General features: G+C 38.6%; 1 protein-coding gene across 11 annotated transcripts in view; it reads right to left on the bottom strand.

Moving 5' to 3' along the window:
- unc93a (unc-93 homolog A) overlaps window positions 1–12486 on the bottom strand; it is a 112011-nt gene that overhangs the window by 18059 nt on the left and 81466 nt on the right. For 6 of the 11 annotated variants that reach the window (XM_061900881.1, XM_061900887.1, XM_061900886.1 and 3 more), the window contains 3 exons: window positions 5422–5527; window positions 2908–3089; window positions 2619–2848 (listed from right to left, as the gene is read on the bottom strand). In XM_061900881.1, the coding sequence (XP_061756865.1) occupies window positions 2619–2848; window positions 2908–3089; window positions 5422–5527 (518 nt within the window). Of the gene's footprint in view, window positions 1–2618; window positions 2849–2907; window positions 3090–5421; window positions 5528–10653; window positions 10846–12486 lie in introns of those variants that run through there. The other 5 variants (XM_061900889.1, XM_061900891.1, XM_061900892.1 and 2 more) reach the window with 3 other exon arrangements.

The raw sequence follows: 12486 nt of genomic DNA, 5'->3' as shown, positions 1-12486 counted from the left end.
AAATTATTATGGTTGTGAATTCATGTTACATTTTTGTAAATAAGACACATTGTGTTTACTATAAAAAGGGCAGTTTATTTTCTTTGTTTCACCATTATTCTCGCGAGGTTTTGGTGTAGTATTAGGGGTTGCGAGACCTGCATTCGTCCAGACATGCAAAGGACTTAGAGCCATCAGCAGCAGCAAGAACATTTGGCTAGCTGAACAAGGTATTTGTCTTATTGTGTCGAATTGGTCTGTATATTTGTGGAGTGCATTGGTTTAATTATTGTACGCTCATTTAGTTGCACAAGACTGAAATATTTGCTGCCCAAGAACCTCCGATGTGACAGGCGGCCACGAGGTAGCTATTTTGTTTAGCACTTTATTTGCCTGTGACTGAACTATGTCTAAAACGATTGTATTTCATGTCTTGTCATGTAGTTTTCACGGCATAAACCCAAGTAAGGAGCCCGTCTTTAAGAAGCCGTGCCAGTGTTGTCATTTCGGAGCCACACTTAGCGTCATGTTGCGTCGCCGTAACTTGCTCTCCGGTCACTTCCGTTGTGTCAGTCGCGTATTTTGTGGCTTAAAGTGGTCTTGCGGCTTAAAATTATTGCGTTGTGTGGTTTGTATTTTTTGTAGTTTTCGCAATTGTGCTGTATCTGAAAGTTTTTGTGTTTTAATTTACGAAAAAATTTTGAAGCGTTTGCGTATGTTATGACCTATCTTGATTATAGTAGGTATTTGCCACTTTTGTTTTCATAGACAGAGAAAATAGACTAAATGTTTAAAAACTTTATTTTTAAAAGTGCTTTACTTCATATAAAGTCGGACGTTTTTCAATCCAATGTTAAATTTCTTCTGGAATCAATAAAAGCGATCGATTCTATTTTATAATGATCTTGGATTGATAATTATCTTCCAGAAGGCAAACTTGCCCAGCACAGATAGAAATATTTGAAATTTGGGAATATAAATTGATCTACATGGTTATGCGCAGGTCCTTCTCCCTAAAGAAAACATGCAAAAATATAAAAAGACTAGCGTGCCGATCGCAGGAGAAGCTAAGCCAAGGAAATAGCGAGCCTGAATTTTTAGCATAAAAACAGGCAAATAAAAAACAAAGGTTAGCTCTGGAATTGTAGGAATAGAGGTCGTAACTGATGCGTGGAAGCAAATAAGCATACTTGCCAACCCTCCTGGATTTTCCGGGAGACTCCCGAAATTCAGTGCCTCTCCCGAAACCTCCCGGGACAAATTTTCTCCCGAAAATCTCCCGAAATTCATATGGAACTGAGGGCCACGCCCACTCCAGCTCCATGAGAACCTGACTCAATGTTGTGCCCCTCTTAAACAGGACAATACTGCCATCTACTGTACATAGAATAGAATGTCTGTTCTGAAGCCCACAGTAAAGAGACGTAACTTCATCAGGTCGCCTGGTTATTGACTCCAACCCAATATATTACACCGTCGACGGGCAAAATTAAGAAATACGCTTGCAAGTTCCAGAACGATTGGAAACAAGAATTTCAGTTTATCCAGGAGACTTCGAAGGGGAAAGGGTATGTTGCCTGTAAATTTTGTAGAACAGACTTCTCCATTGAACATGGCGGCCGAACGGATATTCAGCCATGAACGGTCAGCGAAGCACAAAGCGTCCACAACGCAGCATCATTCACAACCCAGTATTATGGGCCACCTCGCAAAATGGACACCCGATGGTCTATTTTCTGCTGAGACAAAGATGGCTATGCTGATAGCTGGAAGCAACATCCCGTTCTCATTTGCAGATGTCTACACCAAATCCGTGAAAGATTTTCCCGGATTTGGAGATCACTCGCCAATACGCAAAAGGCAGAACAAAGGTTACTCAAATAGTGAAAGGTAAGTGTTGTTGTTTTTTTAAGTAACTAGCAAGCACAGTACAGTTAGTAGAACAACTGTGTTTTTATTACTGTGTATTTGATAGGTGGTGTCTGAAATTCAACTATTTATTTTATTTATATATATAATAAAATAAATATATATAGCTAGAATTCACTTAAAGTCAAGTATTTCATACAATAATCAAGTTGGTGAATTGTACGCCACCCCTCTTAACCACGCCCCCCCGCCCCAACCACGCCTCCGCCCCACCCCCGACGACGACCCGCCCACCCCCCACCTCCCGAAATCGGAGGTCTCAAGGTTGGCAAGTATGCAAATAAGACTCACAGACACTGTGTGGCGAAAGACAGGAATATGTACCTCTCTGATTAGTGCCCAGGAGCAGATGAGCATCCCAAACACTAATAAGAGGCAGGTGAAACTAATCAGCAACCATAGAAACCAAAACAGAACTGAAGTAGTCAAACTAACAGAACAAAACAAGATCCATGCAACGGATCATAACAGATCAATCGTTACAACCCTACTTTGGATGTAATTAGAATCGAATTTCACCAGAGAGCTGAATCGATTTCGACTCATTGGGTGTAAAAACTATCGCAATTGAGGAGTGAAGGTTGCTGATACCAATACAAGTGGTGTGGTTGTCAAACTGCGGCCCAAGTACTACTAGTGGTACAGCAACACAAGAGATGAGAGATGCGATATCACAGTGAAAGGCACCATGAACACCCGTTACTTCATACCTATGTTGGTGTCCTGTCCAAAGATGAGCGAGGACATGAGGTTCCCCCACACGGCCGAAGACTGAAAAATGAAGAAGAAGATGCCAAAGTACTGGTTGATGACGTCTGAGCCCTTCTTGCCCTCTTTGGCCGCCTGCACGTTGCCAGAGATGGTCAGGTATGTGCACTTAGCCGACCACAGAGGAGAACCCCCCAAACCCAGGATGACCGAGGTGGGGATAAGGGTGTACCTGAGAGCAGGAGCATCTTACTGAGGCTGCGCAGTGTCTTGATTAGACGTGTTTCTTACCAGCCCGGGTAAAGGTTCCCGAAGGAGTAGGAGACGTAGCACGCCATGCCGGCCACGATGGTCCACTTACAGCCCAGGTTCTTGATCATGATGGGCGGCAGAAACATGGAGGAGATGATGATGGAGGCGTAAATGACGCTCAGTGAGGTCACGCCCATCCCCTCCTCCGCATTCAGGCTGCTCTGCAGAGGAAGAGGTTTTGGGAAGCTGGTTTAGGTCCAGAAGACAGGCTCAAACTTTGCTCTGACGCACGTGTGACTCAACATGCACGCTATTTTCAACTCAGCCACAGGGCGGGGACTCAAAGTTCCACTAGAACTGCTGTCATTTACAGCAGTGGTCCCCAACCTTTTTGTAGCTGCGGACCGGTCAACGCTTGATAATTTGTCCTGCGGCCTGGCGGGGGGGATTCTTTTTTTTTTTTCTTTTTTTTTTTCATGAAAAAGGGAGGTTTTTTTGTTTGGTGCACTAATTGTGAGTGTATATTGTGTTTTTTTGGGGTGGGTTTAAGAAAAAAAATTTATAAATAAAAAACACATTTTTAAAGTAAAAAAAAAAAATCATTAAAAATTATTCTGCGGCCCGGTGGTTGGGGACCACTGGTTTACAGGATAATTGATAAACGTCATTAAAAATAGCTCTTGCAATTGGGATAAGTCCTCAATGTAGGACACAAAATGTATATTTTGATTAAAAAAACAACCTAACATTGTTATTAATATATTTAAAATATATCTTTGTATTTTTACTATATTTAATTGACAGTAAGAAAAGGGAAATATTTAATGGATTTTTTTGATGACTCATCCGTCTCACGAAGAATATCTTCATTTAATTTAACATATCCAGTAAATGGTAGAGGTTCCATGGAAAATATATTTGTTTTTCAAAGTATTTGTTTGTAATATTTAATCAATATTGTTATATTAATTATTTACACAATATGCATATGTTACATTTGATTAATAATATATATTTTTTCTATTGTCCTAATTATTTTTAAAACTAAAATAAAGTACTATAATATAGTATTTATATATATATACATATATACATACATATATATATATATATATACATATATATATATATATATATATATATATATATATATATATATATATATATGTATATATATATATATAACATTTTAAAAAGTAATGAATAAATCGATTAACGCTGATTAAATAAAATGTGATGTAGGAGTTTTTAACAAAATTACTTTTTCTACACAAACATGAGAATTTACAGGATTAGTATGAAATACAAAAAATATATATTAAACATATACATTATATGTATTGAATAGTACATACAGTAGATACAATACTGTAAGTAGAATAAAAATATTATTCAAAAAAGAGATTAGACATTAAAAGCAGATACGAGCAAAAAAAAAAATCAAACAATTCAATGACTTTAACCATGTACATTACCAAAAAAATACATTTGTCGAGTGATATGAAGGGTTATATGTCGGTCACGTTGCCAGGCATATGGAACTATCCAGTGCTCAAGACATCATTCCGCACGATAAAACCGATGAAAACTAGGAAAAGCATGGAGGTCTACAACTTCTTTGTGTGGCTGGGTCAAGGAAATCGTTATCAAGACTCTCCTGGATAAATAAATGCATCGTTTTTGCTCGGGTCAATATTTTTGTCGATGTCGGGAACGACGACAATGGTTTGCAGGTAAAAAGGTATCTAATGCTTAAACAAAAGGCGAGTGCTGCTAAGAAAGGGCATTGAAGCTTAGGGAATTCTATGCAAAACCAAAACTGAACTTGCTGCAGAGTAAACAAAAACAGAATGCTGGACGACAGCAAAGACTTACAGCGTGTGGAGCAGACAGCGTCCACAAAGTACATCCATAAATGACATGACAATCAACAACAAAATAGGAGCGCAAGACAAGGATTAAGACACTACACACAGGAAAACACCAGAAAACTCATGACAGTACTTAGAGACAAGAGCTATAGTGATGCATGGTTGGTTATGATTTCAATTCATATCAAACAATTGCGAGAAATACTTTTTATTGTCAATATCGGTTGCTGGGTTCCATTTTTTAATGTTTTTTGCCGGTGGTTTGACTCAGAATTTTTTCTATCAAAAAAATGTGCATCGGCTCTGAAAAGGTTGAAAAACACTGGCCTAAAACAACGCAAACATAGATTATTTTTTTGTACAAATTTTTTTTCAATTATAAAAAAAGATAATTATTTTTATTCTTTTGTTTTAATTTTTTTGTTTTTTTAAAGTACCATTCATTTAAAAAAACTAATTAGAACGTGGAGATAATACAATATTGGCTATAACCATAATGATTTATCAATTAACATCAATGAAAAAAATATTATATATCAATACGTTTAAAATGTTTTATTTATCTTTATTTTGTTTATCACAGCAAAAACTAAAAGTTTTATACGCTAATGTGAACTTGTTTACGTCACTTTAAAAATGTGAAAACGTGATTATTATTATTATTATTATAGGTTGTGTATACCTGCAGGCTCTGTAGTCCTCCATAGGCAGTGAAGAGCGACAGGAAGCCGAGAGACACCACCAACACGTTCTTGAAATTGCGGCTTAACATGGCTGTTTCCCCAAAACTGAAAGACAACAAATGTTACGACAAATGTCCTTTCAAAGGAGCTTCTCTGCTGGCAAATAAAAAGCGCTTGTAAAGGTTTGTGTGTGATAAAGAGCTCTACAGATATATTTTACAGGCAACTCCTGTGAGCAAAGTCCAGCTGTGATGACACAGACATATGTACAGTTCTCACACACACACTTAAATATATATGAGTACTTGTCGTTGGGCCTCTGATTGGACACACACCAAATGACACATCATGAAAACTTTGCAGTGTGCTTCCTTCTCATCAAATGTCCTTGTATTGTTACACTGACAATTAAGTTTTCTATCACAAACCCCGTTTCCATATGAGTTGGGAAATTGTGTTAGATGTAAATATAAACGGAATACAATGATGTGCAAATCCTTTTCAACCCATATTCAGTTTAATGCACTACAAAGACAAGATATTTGATGTTCAAACTCATAAACTTTATTTTTTTTTTTTGCAAATAAGAATTTACTTAGAATTTCATGGCTGCAACACGTGCTAAAGTAGTTAGGAAAGGGCATGGGTTACATCACCTTTTCTTTTAACAACACTCAATAAACATTTGGGAACTGAGGAAAGTAATTGTTGAATCTTTGAAAGTGGAATTCTTTACCATTTTTGCTTGATGTACAGCTTAAGTTGTTCAAAAGTCTGGGGTCTTGTTGTGGTATTATATGCTTCATAATGCGCCACACATTTTCGATGGGAGACATGTCTGGACTGCTGGCGGGCCAGGAAAGTACCCCCACTCTTTTACTACGAAGCCACGCTGTTGTAAGACATGGCTTGGCATTGTTTTGCTGAAATAAGCAGGGGCGTCCATGATAACGTTGCTTGGATGACAACATGTTGCTCCAAAACCTGTATGGACCATTCAGCATTAATGCATTTGGAAAAAACTGTCGCCACTGTGTAACAGCAAATCATTTTGCCAAGGTGTGAATGAAGGAGGGCCAAGGTACACGACAGCTACATGCAGCTGACATGGAGGTACATGAGGACATGGACAGGTCTGACACAGAGGCACACATATACACAACAGAGTGCATAGGGGCAATTCAGGTCAGGGGAAGAAGTAGTTTGCCAACATAGAAATGAATAGAGGGTCTCAGAGGTGTCAGCTACATTTAGGGGAAATCTGTGATGTTATGAGCATAAAAGACAAGCGGAGACTTGCTCCAGAGGCTAAATTACCACAAAGCCAGACCAAATTAGTACTGTATTTGGGCCAATCCATAGGCGTATTCCGAACAGAGTGTCTAGTGAGGGGAAAAGCTCACAAGCTACAATTTGAGATAGTAAGAAATGGGCAGAGACCCCTGTTGTCAGGTGAAACAAGTGAGCATTTAGGTTTAATGCACGTCATCATTCCAGAGGAGCTGCTTATGGTAGTGCATAGTTGCTCAGAGCCACTAACCAGGCAGCACCTTGTGTAGACTTTTTATGATGTTTTCAATGAGCCAGTTGAGTCGCTCCCAGGGGATGTTCATTTTGAGTTACATACTGACGTAACCCCAGTGCAGGCTTCTCAATGTAATGTCCCAGTGGCTCTCAGAGATGCAGTCAAGGCTCAGCTAGACAAATATGAAAAAGAGGGCAATTTAATCTCAGTGAGAGAGCCTACTGAATAGATTAGCAACATGGTGATTATCAGACATCCAGAGAAGTTAAGAATCTGCATAGATCCTAAGTCATTGAATTAGGCCCTAAGGAGGTCTCACTATATAATGCCGACACTTGAAGATGTGTTACACAAACTGCCCAGGGCACACATTATCACACTTGTAGATGCACAAGAGACTTTTTTGCAGTGTAAGCTAGATGAGAAGAGCAGTTACACCACTATGTCTAGATGCAGAAATATATCAGCGAAAGCAGCACGAGCGGACCAACAGTCACTTCAACGAGTGGACAAAGCGACGTGGGAAAATCATTGGGACACCTCTTCCACAAATCAGTTCCATCGGTCTAGCTCCATCCTATCTTGCCGATTGTATTGTACCATATGTCCCGGCAAGAAATCTGCGTTCAAAGGACTCCGGCTTATTAGTGATTCCCAAAGCCCAAAAAAAGTCTGTGGGCTATAGAGCGTTTTCATTTTGGGCTCCAGTACTCTGGAATGCCCTCCCGGTAAAAGTTCGAGATGCCACCTCAGTAGAAGCATTTAAGTCTCACCTTAAAACTCATTTGTTTACTCTAGCCTTTAAATAGACTCCCTTTTTAGACCAGTTGATCTGCCGTTTCTTTTCTTTTTCTCCTATGTCCCACTCTCCCTTGTGGAGGGGGTCCGGTCCGATCCAGTGGCCATGTACTGCTCGCCTGTGTATCGGCTGGGGACATCTCTGCGCTGCTGATCCGCCTCCGCTTGGGATGTTTTCCTGCTGGCTCCGCTGTGAACGGGACTCTCGCTGCTGTGTTGGATCCGCTTTGGACTGGACTCTTGCGACTGTGTTGGATCCATTATGGATTGAACTTTCACAGTATCATGTTAGACCCGCTCGACATCCATTGCTTTCCTCCTCTCCAAGGTTCTCATAGTCATCATTGTCACCGACGTCCCACTGGGTGTGAGTTTTCCTTGCCCTTATGTGGGCCTACCGAGGATGTCGTAGTGGTTTGTGCAGCCCTTTGAGACACTAGCGATTTAGGGCTATATAAGTAAACATTGATTGATTGATTGATTGATTGATCTTCACTACTCGCTGTCTGAGAAGAGCGCAGAACATCCTGCCCACCATCTGTTCCACCTGCTGCCCTCAGGCAGAAGGTACAGGTCCATACAGGCCCGAACAACAAGACTGTCTAACAGTCCGTATCCTCGGGCTATAAGGCTGCTGAACACAAGCCCCCCGCCCCACTTCCCTCTTCCCCCACCTCCCTCTGACTGACACCCTTTCATGGACAAAAACCGCATTCGCCACCAATGGCTCTAAAGTAGACTCATGCATTGCTGCACTCTTGTCACAGTCTCCATGTATTGGTTACAACGTTGCAAGGGCGTCAAAAATTGTAAAATTTTGATCCGTTAAATATTTACACTCAGTTACTTATGGGGGTTTAGAAACATGTGGCACTTTGCATCGAACTACGCGGTGTTAATTGTGTTGATTTTTGTAACTATTACAATACATTGAAGTAAATTGAGTTCAATTGAATTGAATCGTTTATTTTACTTGATGTGACATCCTAAATTAAAAGAGTTGTATATCTAGAAATTAGCAGGACTTTTAAGAATAAAAAAAGTATTTTATTCTAAAAAAAAAAAAAAAGCACTATTCAACTTGCAATTCCTAAATTATGCATCTTTGGGATGTTGCAAAATCATTAAACCAAATTTTCTGCGGAGAAAACCAATATTTATTATTTAAATAATTATTTTCTCAATCTTAACATTTTTTAAAGTAGAATAGACAAACTATAATTATACATGCTCACAGTGGCGGGCTGTGCGTTTCTCACCTAGGCCATCAGTGATGTCCTACTTAGTCCGACTTCACCTCAGAATACCTGTAATTTATGTCACCACATGAACACGGCTGGAGATACTATACAGAAACACACTTGCACGCTACTGGGAATTGAAAACCCTCAATAGTGTACAAAACGGTTTATTTTTCGGCGCATTTAAAAATCAATAAACCCACTTCAGGAATTAAAACATATTTAATAATGTCAAAATTAAAAGAATTGCATAAAAAAAAAAAAGTGACAAAAGTAAGAAATAAAATATTCAAACTCACAATTATTAGCACATATTCGACGCCGTATCAGCCACTGGTACCGCTTGTAGTTGGTCGTAGTCGGTTGATTCATTTTACCGCTGGAATAGCTTCCGGTGTCCACCGACCTCGTCTCACAAGATGTAGTTTCTCTTAAATATCCTTCTTGAAAACGGCCTTGCAAATACAAACCCCGTTTCCATATGAGTTGGGAAATGGTGTTAGATGTAAATATAAACGGAATACAATGATTTGCAAATCATTGTATTCCGTTTATATTTACATCCAACACCATTTCCCAATTCATATGGAAACGGGGTTTGTATACATCTGCCACCTAATCAACATGTTGCTCTTCTTCTTTGCGAGCACCGTTGAGTTTTCTGTGGCTTTTTATGGCTCGCATGGTGCCACTTCCTGTTTTCACAACTTGTGATTGGATACTCTCCTATCACAGCAAGGCCTTACTGATGATAACTCGTGATCTGATTGGGTATCGCAATTGTCTATCAACTCCATGTGCCCGTTCACTTACAGTGCTTAGACGCCTGCATTGTTGATTCTGAAGGCCTCGGGCAGATTTGGTACAGCATGGCAACATAAGCTAGCTGAATTCTGATTGGATAAAAACTCTAACCTAAAAATAACAGCACTGGAATGAGCATAATATGACATGAAGAGAATATTAATAAGTTTAGCTATATAGGTAAAGTAAATAAAGAAGTACTTTTATCTTTAATTATGATCATGATTTCTGGTTATGTTAGGCCAGCAGAGAAGGCCTTGCTGGCCCTGACCGCACACCAATGTGTGCTAAAAATAAGATTATGATAAAGTCAATTACTAAAAATAGGCAAATAGCTTTTAGAACTATACATACATTTCTAGAAGTAAAATGTAAAATCTTGGCAAGTGGCAAATAATTTACAGAGAATGTACTGACTTACATGACATTGACCTTATTATTATTAGCTACCGCCATGTGTTTATTTCACTAGTGGAATTTCACTTTGATTAAAATGAGATTCTATTTCATATCAAAATTCCTTATTTTTATGTTTGTGTCAATTAGAAAATATAGAAAATGTTTAATAACTAAAGTATTGCATTCAAACGCCCGAGATATATCTCCCAATTCAGTCTGGTATTATTTTACTGTATCAATTGTCTTTGAAGTAGCAGATAATTTTATATAACTAGGCTCGACAATCAGCAATAAACTCTCGCTTGATGTTGAACTTGACAGGAGGCTTGGAAAGGCAAATACCATCATGGCTAAACTAGCAAAACGAGTATGGGAAAACAACGCTCTTACTAAACATACAAAGATCCGAGTTTATCAGGCCTGAGTTCTCAGCGCTTTACAGAAGCAAGACCTGGACTACTTACATGAGACAAGAGCATCGACTTAACGCTTTCCACATGCGGTGCATCAAACGTATCCTTGGTATTAGTTGGCAGGACTATATGGCTGGGACATGTTCGGCGGATGGAGGACGGACGGCTTCCCAAGGACATTATGTATGGACAACAAGCTGCTGGCTCCAGACGTGTTGTTCGTCCCTCCCTCCGGTTCAAGGACGCATGCAAGAGAGATCTGAAGGCGTGTAATATTCCTCTAGACAGCTGGGAGACACAGGCGGAGAACCGAAATGTCTGGCGTCAAGCGGATGGACGGGGTATTGCAGAAGCTGATTTGAGGAGAGGCCAGCTCGCAGAGGAGAAGAGAGACAGGAGTAAACGTGCTGCAAATACCATTGCACAGCAGGAGCGGGACGAAGTCTCTACACATGTTTGTGCAAAGTGCAACAGGGACTGTCACTCAAGAATTGTATTGTACAGCCGTGCTAGGCCTTGTCAACAAACCTGAATGTACCGTATCAACAAAACATCAAGTTAAAATGTGAAAATTATAATTAAATAAGTGCATTTTATAATTACAACACTCATTAAAACTGAAAATATATTACAAATAATTGATTAAAATAGGCTGACAAAACTATTTAAAACAAAACAAAACAATAAACTATTAATAATAATTAAAGTACCAATACAAAATTAAAAACAATAAATGAAAAAAAATAATTGAACATCAAATTGAAATAAGTGTCTGACACAAGAGCGTAAATTAGCATGGTCATCTGTGACGAAGCTGCCAAAGAAAAATTGTCTTTGAATAAAAGAAGTGTTCATACTAACCATAAACGCATATTAACACTTTCACTTCCAGCTGGATAAATAAATGCGAAATTTTCTGTCCCAAGTTGCTCTGATAAATGGTATGATTGGTCCAATAATTACAGCTTTTTATTGTAGTCTTAACTCAAGAGTCAACATCCTCAGAATTGCTTGAACCTACTCAGATCAGCTGTTATGACACTCAGTTTCCCATTTTAGGTTTGGATTCAGAGTTTGTTAAACGTCCTACTTGGAATACAAACACACTAAAGGGTGAAAATGTGTCAAAACATACATGGTCAGTTTTTTCTCTGACAAATACTCCACACAGTGGCGTTTGTATTGACTTGACATTTCTCACACAGCTCTAGAGTAACTTTAGGGTGTTTATTTGAATCGCCACCAAACTTTCTACATACCTTAAGGCAGTGGTTCTCAAATGGGGGTACGTGTACCCCTGGGGGTACTTGAAGGTATGCCAAGGGGTACGTGAGATTTTTAAAAAATGTTCCAAAAATAGCAACCATTCAAAAATCCTTTATACATATATTTATTGAATAATACTTCAACAAAATATGAATGTAAGTTCATAAACTGTGAAAAGAAATGCAACCATGCAATATTCAGTGTTGACAACTGGATTTTTTTGTGGACATGTTCCATAAATATTGATGTTAAAGATTTCTTTTTTTGTGAAGAAATGTTTAGAATTAAGTTCATGAATCCAGATGGATATCTATTACAATCCCCAAAGAGGGCACTTTAAGTTGATGATTACTTTTATTTGTAGAAATCTTAATTTGTAATCTAATCACTTGTTTATTTTTCAACCACTTTTTAGCTATTTTTATATCTTTTTTTCCAAATAGTTCAAGAAAGACCACTACAAATGAGCAATATTTTGCACTGTTAGACAATTTAATAAATCAGAAACTGATGACATAGTGCTGTATTTTACTACTTTATCTCTTTTTTTTTTTCAACAAAAATGCTTTGCTCTGATTAGGGGGTTCTTGAACTAAAAATATGTTCACAGGAGGTACA

The sequence above is a fragment of the Nerophis ophidion genome, linkage group LG05, assembly GCF_033978795.1.
Source record: "Nerophis ophidion isolate RoL-2023_Sa linkage group LG05, RoL_Noph_v1.0, whole genome shotgun sequence".
Classification (NCBI taxonomy): Eukaryota; Metazoa; Chordata; class Actinopteri; order Syngnathiformes; family Syngnathidae; genus Nerophis; species Nerophis ophidion.
This window is presented reverse-complemented; position numbering and strand designations above follow the sequence as displayed.